This window comes from Pempheris klunzingeri, chromosome 14, assembly GCF_042242105.1.
Source record: "Pempheris klunzingeri isolate RE-2024b chromosome 14, fPemKlu1.hap1, whole genome shotgun sequence".
Taxonomy (NCBI): domain Eukaryota; kingdom Metazoa; phylum Chordata; class Actinopteri; order Acropomatiformes; family Pempheridae; genus Pempheris; species Pempheris klunzingeri.
Window position 1 is genome coordinate 13,579,895 of NC_092025.1, and position 18,700 is coordinate 13,598,594.

The 18,700-nt window shown below is 42.4% G+C and overlaps 1 protein-coding gene across 1 annotated transcript in view; it reads right to left on the reverse strand.

Moving 5' to 3' along the window:
• Positions 1-5,726, reverse strand: part of frem2a (FRAS1 related extracellular matrix 2a) — a 50,196-nt gene extending 44,470 nt beyond the window's left edge. Inside the window, exon 1 of the mRNA XM_070843698.1 lies at positions 755-5,726. Coding sequence (XP_070699799.1) covers positions 755-5,726 — 4,972 coding nt within the window. The remainder of the gene's footprint in view (positions 1-754) is intronic.
• Positions 5,727-18,700: the final 12,974 nt, after the last annotated feature.

Below are 18,700 nucleotides of genomic sequence, written 5' to 3' on the forward strand. Positions count from 1 at the left end.
GCAATTCAAATGCCATCCTGTAACTAAAAGGTCTGCACTGACCTTTTCACATGATCTGCTTCTGTCCTGCTTCATTTAACAAACCACTGTAGAGAACATCAGAAGTGAACATTTCCCCAGAGAAGTAGAAATGATAAATAATTCATCTCAAACCGTCTACAAGACATTTGTGTGAAACATCAGCCTCTAACTTTGGTCTGCTAATTATGATTTGATGAGCAAGGCACATCTAAATCAGACCCACAAGTTAACTATTGCAATTCCCAAGCCTGCATTTGTCACACATATGAATAATTACTACTCTGTGAATTAAAATCTTTCATAGACAGTGTGAAAAGTTGATCAAAACTTATAGGTAGGCAAGGAGTTTAACTTTAAAATTCACTATTATGTCACATGTTAGGGGATTATAATCATTTCATTATAAAACATTATGGTTAAAACTTCGTCAATTTGCCAAATGAGCACAGTAATAAAAGTAATAAGATAAAATTAATAAAAGCAATGAAATAAAAGTAATACAGTAAAAAAATAAAAAATATTTCAATGGATTTTTTTCATGTCAGATTGACACTAATGCCATTTTTCTTACTAAAAACATTTTGTGATACTCGTTATTATATTATAGAGTGGAATAACCTTTCCAGTAATTTTGTTTACCAGATATGACGGATTACATTTCAAAATCCCTTCTTTTATCTGGAATTTATTAGGTCATACATTACAATACTGTATTTTTTTTTTCAGTGCTTACCTTGAGTAAATGTGTCGATGGAGTTGTTGCCTTGTCCCAGGTTAACGATGTAGCCATGTTTGGGCTGAGTGGTGATGTGGAACACCAGAGCGACCAGGCTGCTGTCCCTGTCCTCAGCCCTCAGCACTTTGGGGCTGAATGGGAACCCCAGCTGACCTGTTGGCAAGATCTTCAAAGTGGGGGCACCTTTATTCACCACGATCTGGGGGGCGCCGTTGTCGATCGCCACAATGGTAATCTTCATGGTTTGAGGGCGCCGAGTCTCGAACACAGTGTCGGGGAACACATAAAAGTCGGTGTGTGTGCCATCAGTGATGGTAAAGGAGAAGGAGTCCTCTGAGGACTCAGTTCCGTCGTGTTTGTAGCTGATGAGGTTTTCATTGAGGTCTTGTTTGGAGAAGCTGGTGACAGGGGTGGACTGGTTGTAGAGGAGTTTACCATGAACAGGCAGCTGGGTGACTGTGAATTTCAGCAGCTCCTCAGCTGTGTCCTGGTCTTCAGCAGTGAGCTCAAACGGTGTGATCAGCTTTATCTGCCCTTCTGTGACCACTAAGCTATTTACTGTAACGACAGGTTTCTTATTATCGACATCCAGAATTGAGACTCTGAATGTTCTGAAAATAGGATTGTAGCCGTCAGTGACTTCAAACTCAAAACTGTCCATTTTCACCTCATCGTCTGAGGTGTGGATGTAGTAAACCTTACTGCCGGCCAATTCGAGTTGCGTAAAAGACACAATGGGCATGCCAGGAGTATCTGTGCACTCCAAGTGGCCTCTGACGGGGGTCCTTGTGATGGTGAAGATTAAGTTTTCATCAGGGCTGTTGAGGTCAGTGGTGCTGAGGAGATCTGTGGTTAAAGTCACCCTGCCACCTTCTCTCAGGGACACTCCTTTGCTGACCACATCAGGGAACACCATGTCAATGCTGCCCACAGTGACATAGAAGTAACGATCAATCAGTGGGTTGATTCCATCTGTGACATCAAATTTGATCAAGTCTCGGATGCCCTCCTGACCATTGTGTGTGTAGAGTATAAGTCCTGCATCGATTTCAGCTTGTGTGAAATTCATGCCGAGCGTGATGTTTTCTAGAGACCCGGCTGGGATTTTCCTCTGCAGGAAACCCTGACCGGGCCCAAACCGGATTATATATGTGAGTGTACTGTCATCTGAATCTAAATCCGTTGCTTTGAGCAATTTTTCGTTGATCTCTTTGGTCTCCCCAATTTCCACCTCCAGGCCGTCGTTGATGAGCATTCTGGGGGTCTCGTCATCAACAGGAATGATCAAAACCATGGCTGTTTTTTGCACAGAGTATTTTCCATCAGTCAGAGTGACATCAAAGCTGTCCTCTGTTGTCTCTGAGTCATCGTGCTCATAAATAATACTTGATGCCTCCCTAATCTGCTCTAAAGTGAAATTAGTCACCAAAACTGAGCCTGTGGATAGCTGGTTTAAAATGGCACCATGTTTGGGAGGTTTGGAAATTATGAACGTCAGCTCCTCGGGTGGAATATCGACATCAGCTCCATTCAGAATCGGCGTGTCGATAACAATGTTCATCCCCTCCATCACAACTATCTCCCTCAAATAAATGTCTGGCTTTTCATCATTTGTTGGGATGATAACAATCGGGAAGAAAAGGTTCTCCGAAAAATTTATGCCATCAGAGCACCTAAATGTGAACCTGTCCTCCACTGGCTCCACTCCTTTGTGAATGCTCTGCACATAGTAGATATTCTCCTCCCTGATTTCTCTGATGGTAAAAGCGCTGATAGCTGTTCCTGACCTGGACTTTTCTGAGCCCGGGGCAGGTGATATATTTTCCACATAGCCGGCAGTGGGCTGAACAATGATGGTGCAAAGGATATCATCTGCTGGAGTGTCATTATCATCAGCGTTCAAGTGCTGAGGGCCGATGGCAGATTTCTCCCCTTCAATGACACTGAATTGAATCCCGACTCCGACCTCAGGGGCCTGGCTGTCAACAGGAAGGATGGTGACTCGAACGTGGACTCCGTTGACCTTATTGCCACCTACTGTCCAATCATCGGACATGTCTGTGAGAGTTAAATTGAAGCCATCTTGCTGAGAGGTGAGACCTATCTCACCGCCGGTGTGTGCGTACACAACCACGCCATTAATAATATCAGCCTGTGTAAACCTAGTGGCAGGCACTCCTTTAACCAATATTTCACCCAAAACTGGAGGATCTTCCACAATAAAGGTCAGCTGGAGGTCATCTGTGTCATCATCGTGGCCTTGAATGACATTAGTTGTGATTTCTGTGGCTCCATTTTCCAGCACATCCATATGAGAGCCGATTGTTCCCGCAGGCAGGCTGATGGTTGGAGTTTCATCATCCACAGGCTTTACATTGACTTTCACTGTCACAGTTACAACATGAATCCCATCACTGACATCCAGCTGAAAATCATCACTCACCGTCTCCTCCCCGCCATGAATGTATGATATCTTCCCCTCTGAGATTTCCTCAAGTCTGAACACTCCTTTTTTCTCTAAGTCAGTAAACGCAACCTGGACCTGGCCATGTTTAGGCGCCTGGCTTAGAGTGAAGGTAATCTGTTTCCTCTCTGTGTCTAGATCTGTGGCGTCTAGCTCAGCAATACTGACGATATGCATACCACGTTCGGACACGGTGAATCCGGTGTTTGTAATCTGAGGGGGTTTGTTGTTGACGGGCTGGAGGTAGATAGTGAACGCCCCTTCTACACTGTTCCCGGCCGTGTCTTCAACGCTGTAACGAAACTGCACGACGTGGGGTGTAATCCCTAGCTCAATATCCGGGGGTCCGTAGGAGATCTTATGATGGTTGATTTGAGCTTGTGTGAACTCTGTGACTTCAGTGTCGGGGCTGTCTGTCAGAACCAAAGATCCAAACACTACTGGATTGTTTTCATCTGTATCTGTCGGGGGCTGGATAACTGTGTATTTGAGGTCTCGGTCCTCGGAGTCCAAGTCAGTGTAGCGCAGAAATTCTTTGCTAAAGTGAGTGAGCTTGTACTCCTGAACGGTCATCTGCAGGGTGGTGCCAGGGTACAGCTCAGGGGGTACGTCATCTATGGGTAAAACCCGAATTATAAATACGCTCTCTCCTGACTCATTAGGGGGGTCGTTGTCATCCTGAACTGTGAACACAAACTGATCCATGATGGTGTCTGTGTTGTGAGGGCCTGTGTGCTTGTAAAACAACTTCCCATCAGTGATGTCTTTCTGAAGCCACTCTGTCACCTCCTTCTCGTACACTTCATCCTCAGCGTTGAACTTCCAAGAGGAGGGGTCCTCTGGGGCGTCTGACTGCCTTAGGAGCACCGTGCCGATAGTGGAAAAAGGAGGGACGATAGTGAATTTAATAGTTGAGTCCTCAGAATCAATATCTGCAGCGCTGAGCATGAGTGGAGATATAGGCATCATCTGGTTTTTGAATAGCACCAGGCCAGTGTTGGCATTTATAATCGGTGGCTCGTCATCAGTGGGAACAATTGTAATGGGAAAAAGGAATTCTACTTCATTTTTTCCATCCGACATCTTGAAGACAATGTTGTCGCTGTACGTATCGGTCCCATCATGCTGGTACACAACAACCCCTGTTGTAAGGTCGGCAGGTGTGAAGAATTTCCTGTGAGAGCCCAGCACCATGAGGTCACCGTGGCGCAGCCCATCCACCACTGTGATGGAGACAGAGTCCAGGTTGTCTTCATCACTGATCTCCAAGTTGTGGGCGCTGAAGAGAGGCCTAGACTGGCCCTCGTACAGCAGCTGACCTGTGTTACGTGTCACAACAGGAGCCAAAGTGTTCATCGGCTTCACCACTATCATAAAAGCGAAGGGGTCCGAGACGGCCCCGTCCGTGTCTACCACCTCAAACTCCAGCTGGAAAATCCTCTCAGTGTCTGAGTCCAAGGAGGGCGGCTTGTAAGCTATTTTCAGGTCACGCAAGTCTCTCTGGTAGAAAGACGTGATGGGGAGGTTTCTGTCATCAGTGCTGACTATGTAGCCCTCCTCATAAGATAAGGGAGAGGTGATGTTGAAAATAAGCTCAGCTGGGTCTGACTCTGCATCTTCAGCAGCGAGCATATCAGTAGTGAGGGCGGTCATGACAAACTGGCTGACCTCCATCATCATCATGGACACAAAGCTGGGCTTGGGGGGAGTGTTTTCCTCTCCCTCTTTGATCCGAATCATGAGATGGAAATACTCCTGTTTCATTAGGTTGCCTTCCTTATCGTGCAGCTCCACAACCATGGGGACGTAGTCTCTGTTGGGAGACTTGCGCTCAAACGTATGCTCATAGCGGATGTCAGCTTGGGTGAATTCATCACAGTCCATCATTGTGGAAAGTTTACCCCCGTCGATGAGTCTTCCATATCTAGGCAGCGTGCTGCCACCGGACAGGGATGTCACCTCACATTTCTGAGAGTCTCTGTCATAAGTGAACTCTAAAATCTTCTTATCAATGGGGTTACTGGTCCCTTTGAGATTATCAACAGTGAGAGGCATGTTTTTGGTGAGTAACTCTAGCTGCGTAAAAACTACTTCTACCTCCATCATAAACGGGATAATAACAGTTTCGGTTTGCGCGTCGTACCTGAGCTGCAGCCTCACTCTGTCTTTGGCCGGACTCCTGGATCCGTAGTGGGAGTATGTGACATCATTGGGACCGAAATCACACGGAAACTTTTTAGGAGAGAGATGCCCCGGTCTCTGTGAGAGCGGATCGTTATCCAGGACGGTGATGCTGCACCGGTCTCCCGGCTGCGTCTGGATCACCAAATCATTGATGGGATCGATGAAGACCGATCTCCCGAAAGGCACGCGTATTCCGTTGTTGGCCACCAAGATCGCGTCTTCTGACAGTTCAGATCTCAGTGCGTAAAATAATCCAGTGCTGTCAGGCTGCGCGGAAACAAGACCTGTTACTGAAAAACACAGGAGAAGTCTGTAGAACATCTTGGCAAAGGATGTCATCCAAACTATCCGAAAACAGCCACTCTGCCAGGGCGATATTCAAAAATGTAGCGGGCTGTTTTTATTCATACGAAAAGGTAAAAATCCCCAGATTGTTGGGAGTCCGCTGGATGCCTACACGGTGGCTCCCCTGCATCTGTCCGCCCGGACCCTCGACATGCTCTGCGAGGAGAGCGCGCAGGAGTTTTAACTTCAGACACTCCACAGCCTGCGTAAAAGGGCTACCGCCCATCTGTGCACATATTGGAGGGTTTTAAGGGCTTGTTAGGTGAGCCTTATCTCCAATGGGCAGTGCAGCTGACATTCACAGTGAGGCGGAGCCTAGAGGAGGGTGAGCTTAAGTGCACAGATGTGATTCATTACATTTAGGGCAATTACTGAGTTTCTCGTGTGTGTGGACTTTTTTTTTTTTTTTTTCCTCAAGATATAACATGGGTGCTTAAAGATAACATTGCCCCGAAGACAAGCAGCATATTTAGTACTCCATAACATAGATCCTATAATCATGTCGTCTGTGGACATACAGACACACTGATGAAATGTGGAGAAATGTCAAAATTGTAGCCCAGAGGGTTACAGAGATTGACAATATTGCGAAATGAAAGAGAAAGTTAAATAACTCTGACTAACTTTGTTTTGTTACTGCTCTGATGATAAAAGCGTTTAAACTCACTAAAGGGTTGAAAAGTGAACGAATGCTTTTAACAATGCAAAAGCTAAGAATAAGTCTTCTAATAATTATGTAGAATTAATTAAACCATTTGTTTCTTGCACCTAATACAGATCCTTTACGCACTAGCAGACTAATCTATAATTATTATGCGTTTTCAGAAAACAAAGCCCAGGGGTTAACCTATTGGAGCATCTATGACACAGACTGCTTATCTGCAAAATGCTCCACTGTGATCATGGATCACTGTTGCATGTCATCTGACTCTCTCCCTCTCTCCAAATATTTCGTGTCTCTACTGCCAGACTGTCCCCCCCCCAAAAAAGGCTCATTTATGCATATATATGGTGTATTAAAGATTTCTTACATCAAGCTAATCGTTGAATTCCTGATAATCTCGAGTGCAACAAACCTCATTTCAACTTAACGTGAATCTGTAAAAAGAGCATAAGAAAAGAAAAAGTAACATGGGGATCATTGTATTCAATGTATGGATGTGATACTGATGAGATCAACTTTGGGCATTATTTCCTAAATAAAGCAACACACTCATTAGTCTGCTTGTTGCTGGCTTATTAATGCTCTTTAATGTCCTCATTTGCTGTAACTCTACACTTCCTGCCGAAAGCTTGTAATTAAGTTGATAAAAGTGAAAGATTGGTTTACTTTGTATTCATGTATGCAGTCTATATTTGCTGTTTGTTTTGTGGTGAAATGCAGTTGTATGTGGGCCTCTGAAAAACACTGACCTGTGTGCAGAAAGTTGGAACATTTTTCAAGGCACGAGAGTCATGAGAGACGTCGCTCCTGCTGCTCTGAAAACAGTCTTTTTGATGTGATCAGTTCTCTGGCATTTAAACATTTTTGCTGAGCATGTTTTTTTAATTTGATATTTGGCATTTGTGGAGACAGATTTGCAGTGGCTTCGGCAAATGTTGCAGTCGAACAAAAAGCATGGTTGCCATTAATCTAATAAGTTGAGAAAAATGTGCACGGTGTACTGTTCAGGAACTTATATCAAAGAGGGTCCGGGCAAAGATTTTTCTATCATCATGAAACTGGTTACACGTTTCAGACATGAATATTTGAAACATCCCATGCTGTTCTTACAAACCCAAGTCCTTCCTGTTCATACATAAGCCTGAACCTTAGAAGTCCTGCTTCCGACTACATTTTGTTCTTGGCTCACCACCACCCACGTTTAAAATGGCAGGTGATTAGAGGGCTCCCGGTGCCTTGTTATTTCAAAGTACATGGCACCCCAGGCTTTTCCAGCTGTCATAGTCTTTATATGTGCTACAACATTCTTCTTGTGATTTTACATGAGAGAAACCATTCAGATACACGGATGTTATATCTGCAATGTGAGGAGTGAGTTGCCAAGACATATTATACTGGATACTGATGTCTGATGAGAGACAGACGGAGTGATGAGGAACAAAGGAGGGGCGTAAAGATCATTATTAAGTCAACAAGATTAGAGACTAGTGAACATTTTCACCTGGAGCTTTAAACTACAATGTTTGTTTCCCACCAAATTATTTTCCATAGGAAAACATATAAAAGAGTCAATATGATGGGCACCTGTTCACAAGTGGATGTCTATTTCACCTCAACATTTGTTCTGTTCCCATCTGACTAATTAGCATTGGAAATCTGGCTCATCCCTGCCGAGTGCACAGAAACTTTTGCAAAGTCCAGCCTCGGACTTATGACATATTCATACAGTACAGGACATGGGGCTCCTTTTGCACAGCAGCTTCACCTCTGTGATAAGGCCACACATGGAGATTCTGGGGTGTGAGCCTGTATGGGAATGTGAAAGATTCAAAACTTTCAGGTAATGAGACAGTATGATGCTTAGGTTCCCATCAGATTGTAGCATTTGCATATAATCTTGGCACGCATGCCACAATTGACAAAAACATTCCCTACCTACTAAAAGCTAATTTACTTTGAATAGATATTTTGTGATGAGTTGGGCCCACATTCACCATTAAAAGCCAAATGAATATTCAGCAATATAGTACACATTGTTATTCAGAGGCAGTAGCACAGCGGAGCAGATTAGTCTAAATCAATTTTACATATGTGTGTCATTATGTTAGTCAGTATGAAAATGCTTCTTGTTGTTTGGCATGTGGATGCATGAAGCAGGTTTTGTAATGCCTGGTCAAATGTTTTTTTTCTGGTTATCAGGAAGAGTAATGATTAAAAATCTAGTTCTTGCTAGAAGGCTGAGCCCCCCCCCCCCCCCCACCCCCACTCCCAAAAAAACAAATGCAGCACTGTAGACACACGCCACCCACACACCTTTGTCCCAGCAGAATCAAGAGGTAGGAGTTTTAAGCAGTGATGCTGTGACAAATGCTGAGTGTGACACCAGAAGTATGCTGGCTGTTTTTCCAGAAACATATTCTGCTCTTACATCACAATGCGCTTTTGTCCGGCAGGGTGTGTATTGATTTTAGAGAACATCACTGGTCACGTTTGTTTTAAATATATGACCCGTAGCCCCAATGAATAATGTATGCCATGTGAATTTATTCATAAAGTGAATACATTTAAGCCACAGGAACAAACTTCCTATGCATACACACAGTGGTGGAAATAAATCAAGTACATTTTTGGGTACATGAGCATTGTGATTTTATGCTACTTTATATTTCCACTGCACTATACTTCAGCTAGCTATAGCTGCTTTGCACATAAAGATTGTACATACAAAACATTTGATTGGTCCAAAATGATCCAATGATATAGTTGAAGTCTATAAAGTGGTTGTAATTGACCAGCTACAACGTTACAATGCAGCTTATATATCAGTGCATCATAAATAATAATCCAGCGAAGTAATATGTCTCTCCGAAACAGGACATTTTGCATGAATGAGTATAGATTTACTTTTGATAGTAAAATTCATTTTAAACTTGTACTTTCACTGAAGTCAAAATTTGGCAGGACTTTCATTTGTCATGCATTTTTATATTTGTATATTGTGCCATCTGTGCTGAAAGTGAGTAAAGGACCTGAATACTTCTTCCACCGCTTCCTCCTGCACATACATCACACAGCTGTTACTCTCGCGCTTTCAACTCTCAGCGTCAATGAAAGGAGCCTTCCTCCTGTCACTCTCCGCTCTGTCCTCACTATCACCATAACCACGCAGAACCTGTTGCTTCTTGAGGAAGCCCATAAAAGCAATAGCTCGACATGCAAAACCACTGATTTCACCTCACCGCCGAACCAACCTGCAATTACTGTTTTTTGTCTGGGTCAGCTAACAGTCTAAAGGGAAACCCCCATCACCCCGCTTGCGCACACACATTCACACAAGGACATACAATCCGTACACATTCACATCTGGTCTGTCTTTGTTCCCATATTACAGTCGTGAAGAAGTAGGCATTCAGAGGACACACCAGTAACTCTTTTCTCCAAACAGGCATCTCAGCGCCTCTGCTGCTCTGTAATCATCAATACAATGACCGTGTGAGTTTACACAAAGTGCCATTCTGGTAAATGTTTACTGTCTGGTGAAACCGCCAGTTTGTTCCTGCGTCTCACACACTCATTTACATTACAGATGACAATACCCCTGCAGGCTTTCGCCTTTCAGCTGGAGGGACAAGGTTATTATTAAGAATTAGAGGGGAATTGGGTAAATATCTGTTGTATCTGTGATTCTGTTTCTTGATGAATTGCCCTGAAAGTTGTGAGAAAAGACTTTCAGTGAACCACTTTACCCTTTCATGGTCTGTAAAAAAAAAAACACTCTAGTTTGCATTCATTTCTCTCAGGACTACCGGGTATTTCATATTTGTAAAAATCTGTGTTTCCAACATATGCTGACAGTAACTGATGGGGCTTTTACCTTGAATCTTGAAGAGCCACCACACTGAATTGTTAGGCATTAATGACTTGTTTACAGCTCGGGTGTGAAACTTTTCCCAGCTGGTTGGCTTTGTGACATGCCCCTTACAGAGCGTGTTCTCTCTATTTCATGTGATTTCACAGAGGTGATGAGTCTAATAAGGGACAAGCCTGCCACACTCTATCAGACATCAGACAAAGCACTCAGCCCTGCAGGCAGCGTCAATTTGCGGTGGCTGTTGTCAGCTCTTGTGGCGTGTTGGAGGTGAACTTTTATAACAATACTTCTGCAGCATTTTCTCGGTACTGTGACTTGAAATATGGAGACGAGAAGAGAAGAGAAAGAGAAGATCAATCAAACATTCTGTGCTTCTTAGTGTATTTTCCAGACTTCCACACAAAATGTTTTCTATTTCTACATAAACCTTGTGGAGCGTAAGAACAGATAAGAATAGCAGGCCACAGTGGAGTACAAATTAAGCTGTTTATATTCCTGAGACCAAATATTCCTGAGGCAAAAGAAGAAACTTATTTACTACAGAGTTAGTTACGCGGTGGATGCAACCAAGACTGTATGAACTCTATCAGAATATGCAGCAGATTATTTGCCTTCTTGCTGTATAGCCAAATGATTCCAGTAGAGAGAGAAAAAGGAAAGAAACACCCACATTTCTCTGAATTTGAATAAGGTAGATCAATCATTTAAATGCGGCCATGACTTCCATCTAAATGGCTGAGGAAAGAAATGGTGTTATTATTTTTTTTTAATAGACTACTGCTCTCTGGTGGTGAGGATTGGAAGCAGCATTCCAGGAAACAGCTCATGAGTCAAGTGCTAAAGGTTATCAGGTGTTGATATAAATCAAGATGCACTGACAGCCAAATGAGAATAATGCAGCCAGGGGTTCAGCATCAGAAGTTATTTATTCCTTCTGATCATGACATGGCTGTTAAGGTTTCTGCTGGCTGAAGGCTGAGTGCGGTAAACACCACATTTTTTGCATGTAAGGCATTAAGAAAAATATACTGTAGAAGGACATCAAAGACCTCAGATGATGCACAAAAATCCATCCTCAACCTGCAAGCTAACTTCAGTGATGATTTTCACACTGACTTTTGACATTAAAGGCATCTATCTGCTCTCTGTGTTTTGTCCACCCTGCAGAGATAAACCCTGCGCAGAAACTGTGTGAAAGCAGCACGGTTAAAGGCAGGCGCAGAAGAAAAGAGAGAGAACATCTCTGTGCCAAATGAAGTTTCAGCCGTCACAGCTGAACCCGGAGTCAGAACAAAATGAAAAGAGGGTTTCTTAAGTCGCGGGTCCAAAGATGGAGAAATCAATCAGGCCACAAGTTGATTCTTAGTTTAGGCTGTTTATCCACACCGGTGTGATCTGAAGCAGACAACCGTGATTGTGCACAGAAGCAAAGGAAACCAAGCTGGTGTATAGAGGAGATGTGTGGAAATATGTGTGTCTTGGAAATGTGCAGATGTTTGTGTATTTGCATGTGAGTCAGCATTAGCTGGAAAGAATGCGTATGGCTTTGTATGGCTCTATGCGAAACAAGTCCCTACGGACTCCTGTCACCTAAATCGCAGAGGTATGTACATAAGTGACAACATAAGCTACACAGATATGAGCGACAAGGTGACGCCTGACCAGATGTTTGACTCCTTTTAGCCTGGGAGTTATTCTTGACCCCTCAGTGCACATATTTGAGATAGCAAACCAATTTCAAACTAACAAAAAATAGGCTATATAGAAGATGCAACAGTTAATATGGAATTATTTTCAGAATTCACATAAAGCAGACAAAATATAATCATCTTAGCATACACCAATCACAAATAGTGCAGCTGGTTTCAAGGTTAACAGCCCTCTGTATGACACCCTTTCCTTTTACTCCGGCTTTGTTCTTTCCTCAGCCAATGAGCTGTTGCTTGCCCACTAACACCTGCTGAAGACACACACACACACACATACACACACACACACACACACACACACACACACACACACACTTGATATAACTAGTCTGCATTTACAAAACAGATGAAAAGGTACCAAACCAGGGGCATTAATGAGTGAAAGCAGGATTTGGCCTGTTAAAAATGACAAATACTCTGTCATTTAGCATTGCACTTCTATGAAGTTGTGGGATTCACAGATTTAGATTAAAAATGGTGAAGCAAAAGAAGCAGGGATATCTGACTTTTGAACCTCTATGAGTCAAACAATGAAAATACTAAATCATACAACCTCCATAATGCAATTTCATTAGACCCTCCCTGTCTCCTAAATACCTTTTTTTTTAAAGACTGTACTGACTTTGTATTAAAAAAAGTAACTCTCAAGCCGAGGCTGAGATAAGGCGAGGCTGGTGACACCATTAGGTTTCACTCTCAAACTTTAGATATCTCCCTCCAGATCCATGGAGGACACAGGCTGAATAATACTCAGAGAGAGTAAACAGACCTTCATGTTTATTGATAAACGCTTGCAACAAACAAGTTTTAAAAGAATAATTCATAACTTGCTAAAGTTAATTTTCTAGTAATACTTTTAGATAGACACTTTGGCTCCCACTGGAGGAACACACATTCAGTCCCTGGATAAGTTCCCATCTCCTAATTTTGATGTTAATGCTGTCTGTTTGAGGCTGTGCCAGCCCCCCAAAACCACTGGTATAAGTAACGTACAAGCTTTAGGTTACAGAGGGTAATATTTAGATTCAGATCTGATTATCTGACTCTTAAGAGATTACAAATGGCTATTATAATAATCATTCATAATGAGCTGTATGAAATATTATATACAGTCTATGCGTCTGAGTCATTTTAGCATGTCAGCATCCTAATATTAATTACAGCTGAAGTTAATGGGAATGTCATTAGTTGAACAGGTATTAGGTCAAAAACAACATATTTTGACCACAATCAATCCTGAGGGAAATACCACTGCAATCCATCCAACGGTTATTGAGATGTTTCAAAATAACCACAATTCTTTACCTGCTGGTGGCACTAGAAGAGATGACCAAAGCCAGTAGGTTTCATTGTCTGGGGACCGTGAATGAACAATGCATCCAGTAGTTGTTGAATATTTCAGACGGGACCAAAGTGGAGGGCTGACAGACTGACATTGCCATCCGTGCACTCACACTGCTAGCATGGCATAAAAACAGCAAAACAAGACAGAGACAGGAGGTAGTTCTGAAGCTCTACAGTGTTTTGCACTCTGTGTGCACACACAGCATGTTATCACTGAGACAGAATGAGCTGCTGTTGGAAAAGCAGACTGGCTAAGACTCTGCTCCCTCTGTTCTGACCAAGCTTCGTGGCTGTGGCACAAACAAGCTAAACTCACCCTTTGGATGTTGTGTCCTTAAAATACACTCTCCAAGCGATTTATTAATACTCCCACAAGCCCTTTAAACACATTGCTACAGAAAGTCGGTGCAGAGAGAGAAGAGATAGAAAGAAAGAAGGGATTATAAAAGATTAGCTGTAGGACTGCCTCAACAGATTTAGGAGACCACTTGACTCAAAGAGAAAAACTGTTTGGTGAAGCAACTTTAGAATTGTTTTAAAACTTGTACCGTTTCTTTTTTCCAGCATTAAAAAAAAGCAGTTGCTGTGAAATCACAATCGTAATCATTCACACTGGTTGTAATTTATACAGTGCATCTAATAGATTAGCCCTTCATGTTAATGTTCTCTACAGTACACAGTAACCTTAGGCTATTTGGCTTACTGGTAAATGTTAGCTAATGTACACTATTATCATACAATATGTCAGTGTGGCTTATTCCTCGAGCTGAATAAGTTCACAAGTTCAATCACATAGGCATGTATGATTATACACAGCTGGAACAGCGTTGTCATAGAATGACACACACCACCTGTACAATGATGGTTTGTGCTTTTGAGTCCAAGCTTACCAAGAAGACCACCAGGCGCTGGTAGTCGAGGTGAACAGTCCTATAACATAAAGAAGAAAAACTAGAAGAGGCTCTTCAAATGGATTAAGGACTGATTTATTTCATATCTACGAGGTGACATTCATCTTAAATTTAATTTGAATTCAACAATTGATTCTAAATTAATTTTACGGAGCAATGGCAAAGGGGGAGAGAGGCGGAAAGAAGATTTGGATATGAAGTAAATGGACCATTTTGCACCTGAGGAGCATGTGTGTGGGCCTTTCTGCTACGAAGATGTTTTACAAATGTTGACAGGTTAACTCCTTTGAGAAGAAAACTGCAAATGTCATGCTAAATATTACATAGAAATAATAACAGACCTAATTATTAAAGGCAGAGTCTGCAATGGTGGAGAAACTAGCTGATTTATAGAGCAGGTAGATTTTTGCAAAGTATCCAATCAAAAATATCCCACCCCTCCCTTCAGGCTTTCCTCCAAAGACACTCCCCCACAACACATGAGCGCGTTGCCCGACAAACATTACTGCTGGAGGACGAGTCCACCGACAGTGATGAGAAGACTGGTCGCTGCCAGGAACATCATTTGTTCTGTACTCAACCGCTGACTGACAGCCTCGCTTAGTTTTTCAGTCAAACAAATTCTGTTATCATATAAATATAAACACAAAAAAGCAGCCGTCACAAACTTAGAGTTACCTTTATATCATAGCATCTGTTCATGAGGCTCAGAGGCTGTTTTGTGCTGTTAGTTCACTAAATGACTGTCTGGTCAGCAGAGACTCTCTCTTGCTCTTCGGCTCAGCGGGTGTGTGCTTCATGCTTCTAACTCTAAACTCGCTGACCCGTAACTTGAATTTCGGCCACACTTTTTCTGCCATTCTCGTACAACAAGCTCTCTGGAAGACTCTGCTCATGTGCAATGGGTACATATACAGCCCTGTGACAGCCACAGACACCTCAAACAATGTTGCACTATTTCACCCAATATAACAAAAAAGTGCATCTAAAATAAGTTGCAGACCCTAACTTTGAGCATCTTTTCTTTCAAAAGACAGAAAACTGTAAAGAATGTGTACTTGTATTGAATATGTACTGAGAATGATAAAACCAGGGGTTTGGGTGTATTTTAATATTTAATAACCAAGAGCAACCCTGCTTTTAAGCCACATTATCTATGTCACTTTAGCCTGAAGGATATCAGATGCTCAGACGTACGATAAAAAAGAATCCTCCTCTTGGCAGAGATTTGTGGAGTGTTTCCCCCTCACTGGTGAATTAAGGAAAGATGAAGCATATCTAAATATGCTTTGTGCGAAAATATCTACCCTCCATCGAGATTAATTAGTTGGTGTTCTGCAGAGGAAGAGATTCAAGAGCATAAATCACAGCAATCGAACGACGTATGGGCTCCTTCTTAATAATTTTCCTCCAGCTGTCATTCTAATTCTAAGACAGAAGGGGGCAGAATTAGGTCATTCAAATAATAATAATAATTATAATAAATCTTATCATGAGCAAGTATTTGTACATTTCTAACAAGATGCTTTCTGATGTATATGTGCCCATCTCTGCCAAGAGGCAGCAGTGCACAGTGAGAATAACATTGGTCCCAGAATGAGACAGTCCACAGGTGATGATAGCTGTTGAAGAAGAAAAAAATCTTGGATGGAGACAAAGAAAACACACTCCAGTGTAACTCAAGTGATTCCTGCCCATTTCCTCAGTCTCTCAATGGCAATGCTGTGCTCTGCGGTGTCAAAGGGTGTACTTAAATCCAACAGCACTGAGGCAGAGCTGTGTGCAGAATCTGCAGACAGTAATTAGCCATTAATTGTCACGCCAAGAAGGGCGTCAGATTCGATAAGTCAAAGTAATGGCCAGGGATGTTCACTGATGTTGCAGGAGGAGTTATATGTGTTCAGGTGGTATTTATCTTATTATTAAAGAAAGTAAGGAACTTTTCATGTTCTGCTGTGGCAGTGAATAAAGACAAGGATTATAATTAGCAGAGATTAACAGTGAAAAGTCCTTTCACTGTCTTTTGTGACAGAAAGTGGAAATCAAGTAAAGTCCACTATCAATCATTAAGAGTTCACATGTCCAATTAGATGCTCTCATAGTTGATTTTATCTGAGCTTTTAGATGAGCCACCTTGTCCACGATGGACGGGCACATCTTATGAAAAGCATTTGTGAGGTCATATATATCTGAATATTTCAGATTGCACATGGCACAATGACAGAAGGATAAATGAGATTTAAAGGAGTTTGAAAACGCACCCTCTTTTTGTAATTTGTCTCTACACTCTGAATCACAGTGTCAAATCAGATCATAACATATGATCTGACACTGGAAAGTATCTGAAGGAAAAGATTATTTACATTTGGCCTCAGAGTTAACACTAAGTATGATGTGTGGCCACGACTGTGAGTTGGGCCTTTAATGTGCTGAGTCAGCTTGTAAGAAGTGTGATTTGAGGTGTCATCTATACGGACATTAAAGTCACCACCAATAACATTTAACATAATCTATTATAATTGAGAACAATGAAAGATAGAAATTCTGTAATTCATTTTTGGTAGGTGATAAATGAGAGGGCAAAGTAGGGATGAGGCACAATTTATTTTAAACATTAGACTCTCACAACTCTAAAAACAGATCACTCATGACAATGGGGCTGCACTTTAGTTTATCTTTGAAGACTACAGCCAGACCTCCTCCGAATAATCTTCAAATCTTAAAAGCCTCAAGGCTTTTGTAGATTTAATAAGCCTCGCAAGGCTTTTATTTAAATTGTACATTTATCAGTTTCCTCGGGGTATGATACCACCTGGCTGCGCGCATGTGGTCAATGAGGTTCCAGCTCATCTGGGACACTGCACACACCTGCAGATACACGTGCTGCGTGTGTTTGAGTGACAGATGTGTGAGAATAAAGTGAAAATGAGCTGGATGAGCTGTCAGAGGGGGGCTGTTTCCATTCCCCTGGTTCCCTATTCCTTTATCTGCTTCACTGACCTGCAGCTGCAGCGCTGCTCTTATCTGTGCTGCATCTGTGGACGACCACCAGATCTCATTTTAGATTGACTGCCTTTAATGGGAGGCCAAGGAGCACGTTCAACATGTCATTTATAAAGCAGTGGGGGCACAAAGGATTGGGGAAAAACTACTTTATAGCAAGTGGGCCTTGATTCCTCTACCTCCTCCTACACGCGCACACACAGCTTCGTGTACAGCTGCTGCGCTCAGTCAATACTCTGTCATTCTCTTGTCAGCGTCCTGGTTCTCTGCATGTCTGCCATCTTCAAACTGAAGGGATAAAACAAAAAAAAAAACTGTTGCTGCTTCAAACAATTCTCAGATCACGAGCCGTGAGTGGACTGAGTTTGATTGCAAGGCAAATCAATCAATACATGTGGCAAGTTTGCTCTTTGTGAATTTTGAGTAATAAATTAAGTCCCACAGTAACAGCAAAGTGGATCAGCAAATGGATTGTAACTTTCTTTGTGTGTGTTTAATCAATCGCAAACTTCTTTCTCTTCTTTACTGTCACTGTGAATCACAATGAAACTAATATTGAGGTGTCAAAAACTGTATGTTCCTCTGAGACAAGAGTCACTTTGAATTAAGCCACAATTTGAGCAGGAGTTGCAAAAAGTGGTCTAGTGGTTTAAACCGCAATAACAGCAGAGCAGTTCAAAATGTGATGCTCAAGAGCTGTAATATGTTGCTGCTGTGGTTCTTACTTTTTCATATGTATGAATTCACCCTGGTGCACAGGTACGTCCTACCACCCACACTACCTCACTGCAAGGGCAAGCTGGTGTCGGATTATGTAGACAAACACAAGAGAGGGTGAGAGCAGTGAAGGGCATCCCAGTCCCAGCTGACCATCTACTAAAGCATCTCTTTTCCTCCATTTGTCATCCCATCTGTTGAATCAACTCGCATCTACACAAACATCCCCTCCTGATTTTCTCTGCGAATTGCCTCATCTCAAGTAAAGGACTCTCACAATTGCATGCAGAGCCTCTCAGCCAAACCATAATGTGACTCACACCTGCAGGATTTGTGCCTCGGCAGAGCCTGCATTTGTCTTGCAGGTAGCTGCCAGCATAATACGTTTCCTGTGAGCCATGCCGCAGAAGCTTGGAACGGTTTTTGCTGCTGCTACAGTGGTAGATCATAAGGAATTTGAATCCCTGTCAGGATGTCCTCTTGGCGACACTTTGAGCCACAGGTCTATCAGCGCAGCAGTTCATCCTCCGCTCGGCTCAGGACTGACAGCTCAACCTGAAATGTGATTATGAAGCATCTTTCTACCTCATTGCTCATGAAGATTAAATCGTAGCGCTCGTTTTGTTTAAGTGTGAAATTTTAATTTCACGGCTAAAAGAGCACAAAATCAGAGGATGTGATGAAATGAGCTGATTTCTTACTTTTAAATGAATCTTTTTTTTTCTTGTACT